Genomic DNA, 16,887 nt, shown 5'->3' with positions numbered 1-16,887 from the left:
TACGCAATCCTCAGAGCAGTGACATATCAACAAAATATCATCAGCATTTTTTTTCTAATTTCTGCCTTCATATTTCTCACTCACTCTTTCTCCCCCTCTTTCTCTCTCTCTCACTCACTCTTTCTCCCCCTCTTTCTCTCTCACTCACTCACTCTTTCTCCCCCTCTTTCTCTCTCACTCACTCACACTTTCTCCCCCTCTTTCTCTCTCACTCACTCACACTTTCTCCCCCTCTTTCTCTCTCACTCACTCACACTTTCTCCCCCTCTTTCTCTCTCACTCACTCACACTTTCTCCCCCTCTTTCTCTCTCACTCACTCACACTTTCTCCCCCTCTTTCTCTCTCACTCACTCACACTTTCTCCCCCCCTTTCTCTCTCACTCACTCACACTTTCTCCCCCTCTTTCTCTCTCACTCACTCACACTTTCTCCCCCTCTTTCTCTCTCTAGGTGTCGAGGATAGCAGACAATGAGGAGAGTGTGATGCTGATGTTGGGTCGCTGTCTTCCTCACATCGTCCCCAATGTCCTCCTGGCCAAACGAGAGGTACCTCCCTCCTCTCCTCCCCCCTCCTCACCTCTCCCCATCCTCCCATCAACACGGTCTTCTTTCTGTCTTCAGTTTGGTATTCAGCGTCTGACTCCACAGTTTTTTCACCGATGCTCATCTCTCATCTCTCCTCCCTTTGTTTGTCCTTTCACTCTCTCACTCACTCTCTCGCTCTGTGCATGCCTCTCTGCTCCTAGAGAATGGTTGCACACCTGTGCCAGGTGAGTTGGATGCCCCCCACATCTGCATGACCTCACCTGACCTCACACACAGTGTAACACAGGCCCACGCCACGGGCTATAACCACCCAGTCTCTCATCTGATTGGCTAGTTATTCGTACTCGAGCAGGACAAAGTCATGGTAGTATTTGGATCATTTATGAAAACGCTTAGATTAGGGGTATGGTTTGTTTTAGTCCTTAAGATTGCATATGTGGTTGTGGCCTGTATAGTGGACTGTGTTTTACCTCTCTCACCCTGTGTTCTCACCCTGCTCCTTTCTGAGTGGTTCCCAATAGCACGCAGTCTTCTCATTGATTGATTCTTTAATCTCTGACTGGCTGAAACGGTGGCCAACCAGAGCTGATTGAACAACTGTGTGCATTTTGTATAATTTCACATAACATTTCTAAGCTAATTTAAGTGCATTGTGTGACAAAGACATGCAGTGTAACTGACTAACCGATTCACAAAAAAACTAATAGATAGCTATCTGGCGTTGCTGCAAAGTAAGTCATCACTCGTAATGGTAAATGCTGCTGGTTTGTTTCCATGCGTTAGTCTACAGCATGTTTAAAGAGCTAGTGTGGTGAGCTAGGTTTGGAATTGTGTTTGACAGTGTGTGGTCTGTGTGAGGGAGTGGTAGGGAGGGTCAGGTGGGCTCCCCACACTGTATGTGATTTGCGTATCACAGCTGTGGTTTTAATGATCTACTGACAGTTATGAAGAATTTGGATTCCTGCCCTAAACTAGGGAAAACAAAGTGAGGGCGGGAATGGACTTTGTTCTGCGTCTGTTAGACAGACAGAATCAACACACACCTTTGTGCTCCTACTATTTGTAGGTCACCTACTGCCAGCTCAATGACACACCTTAAGTGCCTAACTCTACACATTATGGACACGCAGCTAGGAACAATAGACGTTTGACTTTGATGACTGACTGAATAAGTGAATGGTAAAAACATGCCTGCCACCTGTCGCCTTCACTATCAATGATCATAAATCATTATGGTCTTATGGCAGACAGACCAAGCCTACTCTAAGATACGGCCCAGTACCTGTATGGGCTTCTTGAGAACAAGGACCATAAAGAGAGTCAACAATCCCACTTCCCTTTTTTCTCTCTGAGGTTTAATGAGTCAATTATACCGTGACATTCAGGGGTCTCTATTTTATGGGCATAATAGTAAAGACATGTTGTTTAACGGTATAAATGTTTTACTGGTCATTTTAATGTGGCATGAACAACCAGTCATGATCTTATTGTCGAACACATCACTTCAGGTAGTAGGCTACCTGCGTACGTTCGTCCACTCCAAATGGTTTCCGGGCATCCAAACATTTGATGAATGGAAAGAGACATGTTTTACAAAGTACCAAATAGTGTAATGACATGTGGTAATTGTCATTAAGCTTACAGTCTTGTAGCCTGAATTACAACATGTTACCATGGTGTCACTGCCATAGTTGCTAGTTGGCCTGTGCAGGCTTAATCATGTTACCATGGTGTCACTCTGCTGTAGGTCCTAGTTGGCCACTCCTAGCCTAAACGTATTACTATGGTGTCACTCTGCTGTAGGTCCTAGTTGGCCACTCCTAGCCTAAACGTATTACTATGGTGTCACTCTGCTGTAGGTCCTAGTTGGCCACCTCTGGTCTAAACATGTTACTATGGTGTCACTCTGCTGTAGGTCCTAGTTGGCCACTCCTAGCCTAAACGTATTACTATGGTGTCACTCTGCTGTAGGTCCTAGTTGGCCACCTCTGGTCTAAACATGTTACTATGGTGTCACACTGCTATAGATCCTAGTTGGCCATCTCTGGTCTAAACACAGTGGTGCCATGTTGTCACACTGCAATAATCCTAGTTGGCCATCTCTGGTCTAAACACAGTGGTGCCATGTTATCATCCTGCAATAGGTCCTAGTTGGCCATCTCTGGTCTAAACACAGTGATACCATGTTGTCACTCTGCAATAGGTCCTAGTTGGCCATCTCTGGTCTAAACACGGTGGTACCATGTTGTCACCCCTGCAATAGATCCTAGTTGGCCATCTCTGGTCTAAACACAGTGGTACCATGTTGTCACTCTGCAATAGATCCTCGTTGGCCATCTCTGGTCTAAACACGGTGGTGCCATGTTGTCACTCTGCAATAGATCCTAGTTGGCCATCTCTGGTATAAACATGGTGGTACCATGGCATTTCCCTGGCTGCTCTACATACCCACATGTTGACCCAGCGTTGGCCAGATGTTTTCCTTGGAACAGGTGGAAGTGTCACTTGGTTCTGGAATAGAACGGGGTCAGATAGGGTTCCCTGAAGAAAAAGTCTTAGAAGTATACACTTTCTCTTTTCTCAGAAGTAAATATCTGAAACACAATAACACACTTTGATGCTAACAGCTTGTTGACCTTTACTTTTTAATGTCCCATTCCTTCTTTTAATGCTTGTGCCATTTCAAAAAGAAACATACATTTTGTGGAAATTGTTTACTTAACACTGCCCGAGCAGCTGTTCTTTAGCTTTTAAAAATACTTTCTCTAACAGTTGGTGAAAGGATAATCAGGATAGTTGTTCTCAGTGCCAGATACAGTTGAAGTCGGATGTTTAAATACACTTAGGTTGAAGGCATTAACTAGTTTTTCAACCACTCCGCAAATTTCTTGTTAACAAACTATAGTTTTGGCAAGTCTGTTAGAACATCTACTTTGTGCATGACACAAGTAATTTTTCCAACAATTGTTTACAGACTGATTATTTCACTTATAATTCACTGCATCACAATTCCAGTGGGTCAGAAGTTTACATACACTACGTTAACTGTGCCTTTAAAGAGCTTGGAAAATTCCAGAAAATGATGTCATTACTTTAGAAGCTTCTGATAGGTTAATTGACATAAATTGAGTCAATTGGAGGTGTTCCTGTGGATGTATTTCAAGGCCTACCTTCAAACCCAGTGCCTCTTTGCTTGACATCATGGGAAAATCAAAAGAAATCAGCCCAAAAAATTATTGACCTCCACAAGTTTGGTTCATCCTTGGAAGCAATTTCCAAATGACTGAAGGTACCACGTTCATCTGTACAAACAATAGTACACAAGTATAAATACCATGGGACCACACTGCCATCATACCACTCAGGAAGGAGACGCGTTCTGTCTCCTAGAGATGAACGTACTGTAGTCTGAAAAGTGCAAATCATTTCCAGAACAGCACAGGACTCCCAGAACAGCAAATCAATCCCAGAACAGCAAAGGACCTTGTGAAGATGCTGGCGGAAACCGGTACAAAAGTATCTACAGTGGGGCAAAAAAGTATTTAGTCAGCCACCAATTGTGCACGTTCTCCCACTTAAAAAGATGAGAGAGGCCTGTAATTTTCATCGTAGGTACACTTCAACTGTGACAGACAAAATGAGAAAAACAAATCCAGAAAATCACATTGTAGGATTGTTTTATTACTTTATTTGCAAATTATGGTGGAAAATAAGTATTTGGTCACCTACAAACAAGCAAGATGTCTGGCTCTCACAGACCTATAACTTCTTCTTTAAGAGGCTCCTCTGTCCTCCACTCGTTACCTGTATTAATGGCACCTGTTTGAACTTGTTATCAGTATAAAAGACACCTGTCCACAACCTCAAACAGTCACACTCCAAACTCCACTATGGCCAAGACCAAAGAGCTGTCAAAGGACACCAGAAACAAAATTGTAGACCTGCACCAGGCTGAGAAGACTGAATCTGCAATGGGTAAGCAGCTTGGTTTGAAGAAATCAACTGTGGGAGCAATTATTAGGAAATGGAAGACATACAATAGTTATATTTTCTTGATTTTTTTTTCTCATTTTGTCTGTCATAGTTGAAGTGTGCCTATGATGAAAATTACAGGCCTCTCTCATATTTTTAAGTGGGAAACTTGCACAATTGGTGGCTGACAATACTTTTTTGCCCCACTGTATATCCACAGTAAAACGAGCCCTATATCGACATGAAAGTCCGCTCAGCAAGGATGAATCCACTGCTCCAAAACTGCCATTAAAAAGCCAGACTACGGTTTGCAACTGCACATGGGGACAAAGATCGTACTTTTTGGAGAAATGTCCTCTGGTCTGATGAAACAAAAAATATAACTGTTTGACCATAATGACCATCGTTATGTTTGGAGGAAAAAGGAGGAGGCTTGCAAGCCGAAGAACACCATCCCAACCGTGAAGCATGGGGGTCTCAGCATCATGTTGGGGGGGGGGTGCTTTGCTGCAGGAGGGACTGGTGCACTTCACAACATAGTTGGCATCATGATGTAGGATATTTATGTGGATATATTGAAGCAATATTTCAAGTCAGGAAGTTAAAGGTTGGTCGCAAATGGGCCTTCCAAATGGACAATGACCCCAAGCAAACTTCCAAAGTTGTGGCAAAATGCCTTAAAGACAACAGTCAAGGTATTGGAGTGGCCATCACAAAGCCCTGACCTCAATCCTATAGAAAATTTGTGGGCAGAACTGAAAAAATGTGTGCGAGCAAGGAGGCCTGCCAACCTGACTCAGTTACACCAGTTCTGTCAGGAGGAATGGGCCAAACCTCATCCAACTTATTGTGGAAGGCTATCTGAAATGTTTGACGCAAGTTCAACAATTTAAAGGCAATGTTACCAAATACTAATTGAGTGTATGTAAACTTCTGACCCACTGGGAATGTGATGAAATAAAAGCTGAAATAAATCATTCTCTCTACTATTATTCTGACATTTCACATTCTTAAAATAAAGTGGTGATCCTAACTAACCTAAGACAGGGGACTTTTTACTAGGATTAAATGTCAGGAATTGTGAATAACTGCGTTTAAATGTATTTGGCTGAGGTGTATGTAAAACTTCCGACTTCAACTGTATGTCTCTGGTGGTTGTGTTGTATGTGAAGCACGTAATATATTTTATTTGAATGAATGACAGGTGTCCATCTACAGACATCCAGAGTCATTTCAGGTCTCCCCCCTCCCAAGCCTCTCTTTGATTGGGCTTGCTTGTTCTGCCAACATTCAACGTTGGGTTTGTTTCGTATGCCAACATTCAGCAGGAAAATATGAAACTTTCCTGGAAAACCCTCCTGGTTAAAAATAAAATCCATATTTTTAACTGTGTTTTTTAACAGTGTATCCTCTCTCTAATTTGGTTGTTTGAGGCAGGAATGTTGAGCTAACCACAGTTTGTCCATGAGGCAGAATGAAGGGCTGTCTGTCTGCCCCACCTCGTCCTGGGACTACATTTTAGTTTGCTCTCTCTCCAGGCTGACTCTCGCATGAACTTCATATGAACTTTACTGTTCATAAAGGAACTTGATTCAGACCAGGGGTACCAGTCATTCAGATTAGAAAACCACGAGACATTGTCATCATGATACATAGATGTACATAACAGCACATTGTTTCATTTGACCCTCTTTCTGTTTCTGTTGGTGGTGTTGTCGTCATTGAACTCCCTCTCTCCTACCCATTGCCCACACACACACATGCAAACATCACACACACCCCTGCCTGCAAACCGTTTCTTTGCTGTGTGAATACTCAGAGCCACAAACCCAAGCTGATATCTCTCTTTTCATATCTCTCTCTCATCCTTCTATCTCTCTCTAGGAGTTGATTCCTCTCATCCTATGTACAGCGTGTCTCCACCCGGAGCCTAAAGAGAGAGACCAGCTCCTCCACATCCTCTTCAACCTCATCAAGAGACCTGACGACGAACAGAGGTGTGTGGGCTCGTGCGAGCGTGCGTGTGTGTTCTTATACCTAGCTGTTCTCTCTGTGTGTTTATAGGCTGATGATCAAGGAGGATTTGACAGTGTGTATATTGACTCCTGGTTGTGTTTATAGGCTGATGATCAAGGAGGATTTGACAGTGTGTATATTGACTCCTGGTTGTGTTTATAGGCTGATGATCAAGGAGGATTTGACCGTGTGTATATTGACTCCTTGTTGTGTTAATAGGCAGATGATCAAGGAGGATTTGGCTGTGTGTATATTGACTCCTGGTTGTGTTTATAGGCTGATGATCAAGGAGGATTTGACCGTGTGTGTATTGACTCCTGGTTGTGTTTATAGGCTGATGATCAAGGAGGATCTTGACAGTGTGTGTATATTGACTCCTGGTTGTGTTTATAGGCTGATGATCAAGGAGGATTTGACCGTGTGTGTATTGACTCCTGGTTGTGTTTATAGGCTGATGATCAAGGAGGATTTGACCGTGTGTATATTGACTCCTGGTTGTGTTTATAGGCTGATGATCAAGGAGGATTTGACCGTGTGTATATTGACTCCTGGTTGTGTTTGTAGGCAGATGATCCTAACAGGTTGTGTGGCGTTTGCCAGACATGTTGGTCCTACCAGAGTTGAGGCTGAACTCTTACCACAATGCTGGGAACAGGTAGCTACTCCTCTCTCCTTACTCCCCTTCTCTCTCGCTCTCTGTCCTTTCTCTCTTTTTTCTTCCTGAAAATATTCCTCCTTTTTTTCTCCTTCTTTTTTTACTTGTGTAAAGTGTTGATACATAAACAAATATCTGTTACTATGGTAATGACCAATATATTGAGCCACAGGTCCAATAACATTCCAATAAAGACAAACCACGAGGAATGCTTAAGATCAACACTTTCTAATCTACAGGGTCATGTCTGTCCCAGAATCTCATGTTGTCTCTTTGTCTCCCCCACCCCATCCTCCTCTCTCTCTCCTTTCCCTCTCTCTCTTCTCTCTCTCCTTTCCTTCTCTCTCTCTTCTCTCTCTCCTTTCCCTCTCTTCTCTCTCTCTCCTTTCCATCTCTCTCTCTCCAGATCAACCATAAGTATCCAGAGAGGAGGTTGTTGGTAGCAGAAGCCTGTGGAGCCTTAGCACCTTACCTGCCTGTAAGACTCACACACACGCTAGTGATGCATAAGTTGACTCAACCCGCAGTCCCCGCAGTTATATCCACGGTGCTGGCGGGTTTAGTGTCATTTAAATATTGTTTGGATGAAGGGCGGGTGGGTGGCTGGGAGATTTGAATAAAGAGAGTTGAAAATAAAGAGATGGGAGGGCCAGAAAAGTCATGTTTAGGAAAGATTTGGTGACGTGGCAAAAGAGGACTGCATGTTGTGTGTGTGATGATTTTGAGGCGCTATACAAATTCGACATTCACATGTCGGGGACTTCAAATAGGCCTATGGCACGTCAAGGGAACTGTAGCCTGCTGTTCAGAAGGGTTAAATGGAAACAGAAATCTGGACACTGACTGTAGGTCTATAACCTCTCACAGAGCCTTCATATGAACTCCTGCGGAATTAAGCATTTCTTGCAGTAAAATGATACACCAAATGTAGGCTACATTGTGACTCGAGAATGGGAGTGGGGGAAATGATTTCTTTCTTTCAGCATCTTGAGAGATTGTGAATTTGCAGTTAGATGCTGTCTGTTGAGATGCTATCTTTATCAGCATCATAAAAGCTGATAGTATTTCTACCACATAAAATATGCATCCAAACCGAACTGAGATCTTATCAGTAACACGTTGGGTGGTTTTCACAGCTTTTTATTTCCTTACAGCTGGTGAAACAGATGTCATTTGTTTTTCCAAGGGTTTACTTACTCTTCCCGGGCAACATGTAATGATAGAATTGAAGCTGCATGTAAAAATCCTGCACCCCCTGTCCAAATCTAGTTCCACCGCCTCTGATTGACTGTAGCCTACAGAGCCATTTCTATATTAGTGGGTTGTGTGCAGGCATAGGGCTGTGGCGGTCATTCATTTTGTCAGCCGGTGATTGTCAAGTATATAACTGCCGGTCTCACGGTAATTGACCAATTTACAAACACATTTAGCATCTCCTCTCTTCCACACACAGCCTACAAGCCACTGATGCAGACCTTTTAAACAGTCTAATAAATCCATTTAATATAGCCTACACTATCACAATAACTCCATGATTTATTTTAGACAGGAACATGATAGGAAGAAAATGTAGTCTATTTCAGAAGAACATAATGGCATAGAAAATAGTACAAATAAAGAAAAATCCTTGAATGAGTAGGTGTCCAAACTGTTGACTGATACTGCATGTAAAGACAAGATTACGATTGTAGCCCACAGCCCATAAGGCTGTGGGCAGACAAGATTTGCTTAGAATTCCGTGGCATTATTTTCGTTGTCCTTATGTTATAAGCCCTGATCTCACTCGGGGCTCCCGAGTGGCGCGGCGGTCTAAGGCACTGCATCTCAGTGCAACAGGTGTCACTACAGTAACCTGGTTCGAATCCAGGCTGTATCACATCCGGACGTGATTGGGAGTCCCATAGGTTTGGCCGGATTAGGCCATCATTGTAAATAAGAATTTGTTCTTAAGTGACTTGCCTAGTTAAATAAAGGTTGTTGTTTTTTTAAATGAAGAAAATACTACATTTTGGCTATGCCATATGGCTGTGGGCTACACTAGTTCATTTAGCAGACAAGATTTGCTTAGAATTCCGTGGCATTATTTTATAGTATGAAGATTAGAATTGAACATAGCTGAATAAACTAGAAAGGAGGTTTTCTCCAAACAATTTCTGAGGGAGTGCTCACTATTCTGTGTTGAGCTGTTAACAAAGAAAGAAGTCCTCCTATGTGCTTAATTTAGAGTTATTTATGCAACTTTAGTTGCGATACAAACTTGGGCCATATGTTTAGATTTTTAATACATTCTTAGGCAGCATGATGCGATTTTTTGAAAACAGTTGCTTGAAAGGAATGACCTCTGCTTTGCTTCTTGCACAGGCTGTGTAGACTTCATCAGTCTCTCATTCACAATTGAACAAGCACTTGATAATGCCTCGAATTTCCACCCCCTAAAGAAATGCATGCCTTTTGTGGCCAGTGGCCGTTCTGTTCTTGGGCTGAATATTATAATTATAATTCCCTTCTCCCAGCTGCATGTTCTGAAGCAACTCTCACTCACATGGCTCTCTCAGATATCTAAGTTCTTCTCTGCGTGAAAGACATTTTTAAACTATTGGGCTATTTCTTCACATCTATAAGCTCACTAATGCGCACATGGCAGTAGGCTATAAGCGCGAATGTTGCAAAATGCACTCAATTAGTGGGAAAACACCATTCTCAAAAGTGACAACACATGTGATTAGGTTTTTAATGATTTATTATAAAGGAGCATTTTTATGGTGAAAACAATCTTCCCCAAACTTGAAACTCACGCACCCCCTATGTATGCCAGTTAGGCTCTACACCGGTTGTAAAGCGGATTCATGTGTTTAATTTTAAGAAGTTATTTGGCCACTTTAGTTGTAATACAAACCTTATCAAAACATAGAGGACTATGGGCTAGGTTACATGAGGTGTGGGGACTATGATTTTAAAAAGTGGCAAAGAAAGGGATCCCCTGTTTGTTGCCTTACTGCACACCAGCCGGCTTCATTCACATGTGATAATACATCGTTCACAAGTGATAGGCTAATATTGTCACTCATCAGATGCTATTCTTGATTTAATCTCGTCTTTACATGCAGTATCAGTCAAAAGTTTGGACACCTATTCATTCAAGGATTTTTCTTTATTTGTACTATTTTCTACCTTGTAGAATAATAGTGAAGACATCAACATTACGAAATAACACATATGAAATCATGTAGTAACCAAAAAAAGTGTTAAACAAATCAAAATATGCCTTGATGACAGCTTTGCACACGCTTGGCATTCTCTCCACCAGCTTCACCTGGAATGCTTTTCTAACAGTCTTGAAGGAGTTCCCAAATATGCTCAGCACCTGTTGCTGATGCACAGCCCTATGCGAGACTCAGATTTACACTTTATCGCATATAGTCAGACAGTTGCGGATGGGTTATTAGCAATTGCGGGCGGGTGTGGGTGAATAAACAGCTGGCCCACGTACCAATAATACACACACACACACATATACACACACCTTTGCATATGTACACAAACACCTGTACACACGCCTGCCATCACATCTTATCTGCCTGTAAGAGACTTGGCCACATGTGTGTGTGTGCGCTCTCCTTCGTTCGTTCAAATCTGTTTATATGTCTGTGTGTTAACAGAAGGAGATCCGTAGTTCCCTGGTGTTGTCCATGCTGCAGCAGATGCTGGCTGAAGACAAGGCAGACATGGTCAGAGAGGCTGTGGTCAAAAGCCTCGCTATCATCATGGGATACATTGACGACCCTGACAAGTACTCCCAGGTGTGTGTGTGTGTGTGTGTGCATGCATGTTTGAAAAGGCTTTCTGACCGCTCTTGTGTTTGGTTGTGTTGAATGTGGTTATGTTATACTGACTGGTCGTGTTGTGTTCATGTTGCGGTCAGGGTTTCGAGCTGATGTTGCTGTCCCTTGGTGACCCATCCGAGAGGGTGGTCAGTGCTATCCACCAGGTGTTCATCCCAGCATTCGCTGCCTGGACCACAGAGCTGGGAAACCTCCAGACCACTCTCATCCCCTCTCTACTGGCCCGCATAGAGAAACTACTGAAAGTAGGTAGACCCACAGGACTTTGTTTATTTGGTATATGTAAGAAAGGTTTTGATGTTGACGCTAACATTCTAGAATCTAGATAAAGAAGTGAACTCTCTAACTACCCTCTCTTTCCCTCTGTCTCACCTCCCTCTCTCTCCTTCATCTCCTCCCTCTCTCTCCTTCATCACCTCCCTCTCTCTCCTTCATCTCCTCCCTCTCTCTCCTTCATCACCTCCCTCTCTCTCCTTCATCTCCTCCCTCTCTCTCCTTCATCTCCTCCCTCTCTCTCCTTCATCTCCTCCCTCTCTCACCCCCGTCCCCTCCTTTTTCTCCTTCTCTCCAGCAGGGAGAACATGGTCTTGATGAACACAAGCTCCACATGTTCCTGTCTGCCCTACAGTCTCTCATCCCTCCTCTGTTCTCTGTGGTGATCCAGAACGCTCCCTTCACACACAGAGTTAACCTACAAGGAGACATTCCCCCCATAGAGGGTAGGAAACACACTGACTCAATTGGTGACCAGTAACCTTGCTATGTTCTGACTACATTATTCACCCATAATCTCTAGTATTTTCCTTCCCTGAACTTTAACCCCAACCTCTGACCTCTGTTTGACCCCTCAGTGACGCGGTTCCCTCGTCCGGCGTCTCCTCTGCAGGATATAGCGACTATCGTTGGCAGCCGGGAGACGCTGAGCGCCCTTCTCATCCTGTATGATTACCAGCTAGAACATGAGGGCACCACAGGCTGGGACAGCCTGCTATGGGTGGTAAACCAACTGTGAGTGGTCTATGCAGTACACATTGACACACACACAGCCACACACACAACCCTGACCCCCTCTCCTCTCTCTCCAGTCTTCCCCAGCTGATAGACATAGTAGGTCGTATTAACGTAGCCTCCACTACGTGTGTCCATGAGTTCTCACGTTTCTTCTGGAGGCTCTGTCGCACATTTGGCAAGATCTTCACTAACACTAAGGTGAGAGTATCTACTGTAGGCCTTTTGCCAGAAGGAATCTGCACTGTTTCATTCATTTCATTGGTGCAGACTATAGCAGTCTCTCCTCTCTCTTTCAGGTAAAACCACAGTTCCAAGAGATCCTACGGCTCTCTGAAGAGAATGTGGGTAAGTGGAAGACACACACACACTCAGTGGGATTTGGTGTTTCTCTGTCTCTTTCATCCTCTGAATATTAAAACAAGCGTGTGCTCAGATCTCTGCCAAGTGTTTTAGTTTGTTGTGGATTGTGTGAAGTGTTGGTGTCAGGCCTTGTGTTTCCTGTCAACTGTTCTCTGTTTTATAAGCTCACTGCACTGGAAATCAGCTACATGGTCATATGTCAATTTCTCATTTTCTATCTCTAATTTCTGAAGTGTTTGTATTCTGTTTCTCCTAGATGCTTTAACTGGGAATGGTATTCTGACCAAGGCTACTGTCCCCATTTATGCTACAGGAGTACTGACATGCTACAATCAGGTAAACATGTCTGTCGTTGGCCAGCCACCCATCTTTCTCATAACTGTTGATAATCAGCATATAATGTATTAATAATGTATGTATTCATATATTATATCATGTATGTATTAATAATGTATGTATTAATAATGTATGTATTAATAATGTATGTATTAATAATGTATGTATTCATATATTATATAATCTGTGTATTTTATATAATGTATGTATTAATATATTCTATAATGCGTGTATTTTATATAATGTATGTATTAATAATGTATGTATTAATAATGTATGTATTAATAATGTATGTATTAATAATGTATGTATTAATAATGTATGTATTAATATATTCTATAATGCGTGTATTTTATATAATGTATGTATTTTATATCATGTATGTATTAATAATGTATGTATTAATATATTAAATAATATGTGTGTGTGTGTGTGTGTGTGTGTGTGTGTGTGTAATATGTGTGTTTCCTGCAGGATGAGGATCGTAAGCTGCTTGTTGGTTTTCTAGAGGATGTCATGACGACACTGTCTCTCTCACATGCCCCCCTGGACAGCCTCAAAGCCTCCTTTGTAGAGCTGGGGTAACACACACACACACACACACATTAGTAAGAATGAATAGGCAACAGTCGTGTAATAAACTTTTTACTTTTAGTTACTTGGATCTCCTCTCTCTCTCTACCCCCTTTCTCTCCCTCTCTACAACACCACCTCTCCCTCTCCCTCTCTACAACACCATCTCTCTCTCTACAACACCATCTCTCCCTCTCTACAACACCATATCTCCCTCTCTACAACACAATCTCTCCCTCTCCCTCTCTACAACACCATCTCTCCCTCTCCCTCTCTACAACACCATCTCTCCCTCTCCCTCTCTACAACACCATCTCTCCCTCTCCCTCTCTACAACACCATCTCTCCCTCTCCCTCTCTACAACACCATCTCTCCCTCTCCCTCTCTACAACACCATCTCTCCCTCTCTACAACACCATCTCTCCCTCTCTACAACACCATCTATCTCTCTCTACAACACCATCTCTCTCTCTCTACAACACCATCTCTCCCTCTCTACAACACCATCTCTCCCTCTCTACAACACCATCTCTCCCTCTCTACAACACCATCTCTCCCTCTCTACAACACCATCTCTCCCTCTCTACAACACCATCTCTCCCTCTCTCTCTCTACCCCCTTTCTCTCCCTCTCCCTCTCTACAACACCATCTCTCCCTCTCTCTCTACCCCCTTTCTCTTCCTCTCCCTCTCTACAACACCATCTCTCCCTCTCTCTCTCTACCCCCTTTCTCTCCCTCTCCCTCTCTACAACACCATCTCTCCCTCTCTCTCTCTAACCCCTTTCTCTCCCTCTCCCTCTCTACAACACCATCTCTCCCTCTCTCTCTCTACCCCCTTTCTCTCCCTCTCCCTCTCTACAACACCATCTCTCCCTCTCTCTCTCTACCCCCTTTCTCTCCCTCTCGCTCTCTACAACACCATCTCTCCCTCTCTCTCTCTACCCCCTTTCTCTCCCTCTCGCTCTCTACAACACCATCTCTCCCTCTCTCTCTACCCCCTTTCTCTCCCTCTCCCTCTCTACAACACCATCTCTCTCTCTCTCTACAACACCATCTCTCTCTCTCTCTACAACACCATCTCTCTCTCTCTCTACAACACCATCTCTCTCTCTCTCTCTCTCTCTCTCTCTCTACAACACCATCTCTCCCTCTCCCTCTCTACAACACCATCTCTCTCTCGCTACAACACCATCTCTCTCTCGCTACAACACCATCTCTCTCTCGCTACAACACCATCTCTCTCTCTCTCCCTTCATCTCTCTCTCTCCACCCCCTTTTTCCTGCTCTCTCTCTCTCTCTCTCTCTCTACAACCCCATCTCTCTCTCTCTCTCTCTCTCTCTCTCTCTCTCTCTCTCTCTCTCTCTCTCTCTCTACAACCCCATCTCTCTCTCTCTCTCTACAACCCCCTTTCGCTCTCTCTCTCTCTCTCTCTCCAACCCCATCTCTCTCTCTCTCTCTACAACCCCCTTTCGCTCTCTCCTCTCTCTCAGGGCTAACCCAGTGTACCATGAGTTGTTACTGACAGTGCTATGGTACGGAGTGGTCCATACCTCCGCTCTAGTTCGCTGTACCGCCGCACGCATGTTTGAGGTACGACGCCCTGCCACAACGCGCCACACACACCTTCACACACACACATTTGCCCACGTAATAACATGCTTTATAGTTTAGACCATATAAGAATGACACTGTATTTTGTTTGATGTATGCTGTATCTAAAATGCTTTATTGAAACCTGTTTTTATTTAAACCTGTTTTGTCATGGACTAGAAGTAGTCTTCTTGCTGTTTTAATAGATAAGTATTGTTGGAACATTGACTGGATTGTAAATGTTTTTGAGTTGTATTATGCAAACAGAACTATACTGGTTTGAAATGCCTCCCTATGTCTTTCCCCCCTGCAGCAGCCTCTGCTTGTTATTGCCTTCCCCCTCAAGGGCCTGATTCCATTTTAATCCCTAGCCCCTTCCCAGAGCCCCTACCCCTTCATTGTGAACACCAAAGAGGTAGGAGCTAGGGAAAAACATTGGATCGAAATGGAATCAGGCCTACATAAAATACACTTTTGATGAGGAGGAGGTGTTGTAGCACTACCCCCTTCACTGTTATAGTGGTGTGGACATAGTGGTGTGGACATCCCCCTTCACTGTCATAGTGGTGTGGACATCCCCCTTCACTGTCATAGTGGTGTGGACATCCCCCTTCACTGTCATAGTGGTGTGGACATCCCCCTTCACTGTCATAGTGGTGTGGACATCCCCCTTCACTGTCATAGTGGTGTGGACATCCCCCTTCACTGTCATAGTGGTGTGGACATCCCCCTTCACTGTCATAGTGGTGTGGACATCCTCCTTCACTGTCATAGTGGTGTGGACATCCCCCTTCACTGTCATAGTGGTATAGACATCCCCCTTCACTGTCATAGTGGTGTGGACATCCCCCTTCACTGTCATAGTGGTATAGACATCCCCCTTCACTGTCATAGTGGTATAGACATCCCCCTTCACTGTCATAGTGGTATAGACATCCCCCTTCACTGTCATAGTTGTATGGACATCTTCCTTCACTGTCATAGTTGTATAGACATCCCCCTTCACTGTCATAGTGGTGTGGACATCCCCCTTCACTGTCATAGTTGTATGGACATCCCCCTTCACTGTCATAGTGGTATGGACATCCCCCTTCACTGTCATAGTGGTGTGGACATCCCCCTTCACTGTCATAGTGGTATGGACATCCCCCTTCACTGTCATAGTGGTGTGGACATCCCCCTTCACTGTCATAGTGGTGTGGACATCCTCCTTCACTGTCATAGTGGTGTGGACATCCCCCTTCACTGTCATAGTGGTATAGACATCCCCCTTCACTGTCATAGTGGTATAGACATCCCCCTTCACTGTCATAGTGGTATAGACATCCCCCTTCACTGTCATAGTTGTATGGACATCCCCCTTCACTGTCATAGTGGTATAGACATCCCCCTTCACTGTCATAGTGGTATAGACATCCCCCTTCACTGTCATAGTTGTATGGACATCCCCCTTTACTGTCATAGTGGTATAGACATCCCCCTTCACTGTCATAGTGGTATAGACATCCCCCTTCACTGTCATAGTGGTATGGACATCTCCCCTCACTGTCATAGTGGTATAGACATCCCCCTTCACTGTCATAATGGTATAGACATCCCCCCTTCACTGTCATAGTGGTATAGACATCCCCCTTCACTGTCATAGTGGTGTGGACATCCCCCTTCACTGTCATAGTGGTATGGACATCCCCCTTCACTGTCATAGTGTTATGGACATCCCCCTTCACTGTCATAGTGTTATGGACATCCCCATTCACTGTCATAGTGGTATGGACATCCCCCTTCACTGTCATAGTGTTATAGACATCCCCCTTCACTGTCATAGTTGTATGGACATCCCCCTTCACTGTCATAGTGTTATGGACATCCCCCTTCACTGTCATAGTTGTATGGACATCTCCCCTCACTGTCATAGTGTTATGGACATCCCCCTTCACTGTCATAGTGTTATGGACATCCCCCTTCACTGTCATAGTGATGTG

General features: G+C 43.9%; 1 protein-coding gene across 8 annotated transcripts in view; it reads left to right on the top strand.

The window, feature by feature from the left end:
* relch (RAB11 binding and LisH domain, coiled-coil and HEAT repeat containing) overlaps window positions 1-16,887 on the top strand; it is a 40,324-nt gene that overhangs the window by 13,281 nt on the left and 10,156 nt on the right. For 4 of the 8 annotated variants that reach the window (XM_036935096.1, XM_036935097.1, XM_036935102.1 and 1 more), the window contains 14 exons: window positions 452-547; window positions 748-771; window positions 6,404-6,516; window positions 7,100-7,190; window positions 7,597-7,668; window positions 10,850-10,990; window positions 11,113-11,277; window positions 11,604-11,751; window positions 11,884-12,040; window positions 12,118-12,241; window positions 12,340-12,388; window positions 12,660-12,739; window positions 13,214-13,320; window positions 14,806-14,905. In XM_036935096.1, the coding sequence (XP_036790991.1) occupies window positions 452-547; window positions 748-771; window positions 6,404-6,516; window positions 7,100-7,190; window positions 7,597-7,668; window positions 10,850-10,990; window positions 11,113-11,277; window positions 11,604-11,751; window positions 11,884-12,040; window positions 12,118-12,241; window positions 12,340-12,388; window positions 12,660-12,739; window positions 13,214-13,320; window positions 14,806-14,905 (1,467 nt within the window). The remainder of the gene's footprint in view (window positions 1-451; window positions 548-747; window positions 772-6,403; window positions 6,517-7,099; window positions 7,191-7,596; window positions 7,669-10,849; window positions 10,991-11,112; window positions 11,278-11,603; window positions 11,752-11,883; window positions 12,041-12,117; window positions 12,242-12,339; window positions 12,389-12,659; window positions 12,740-13,213; window positions 13,321-14,805; window positions 14,906-16,887) is intronic. The other 4 variants (XM_036935103.1, XM_036935101.1, XM_036935100.1 and 1 more) reach the window with 2 other exon arrangements.

The sequence above is a fragment of the Oncorhynchus mykiss genome, chromosome 11, assembly GCF_013265735.2.
Source record: "Oncorhynchus mykiss isolate Arlee chromosome 11, USDA_OmykA_1.1, whole genome shotgun sequence".
NCBI classification, from domain to species: Eukaryota; Metazoa; Chordata; class Actinopteri; order Salmoniformes; family Salmonidae; genus Oncorhynchus; species Oncorhynchus mykiss.
Note: the sequence above shows the minus strand (reverse complement) of the source record. Positions and strands in the feature narration are given on the sequence as shown.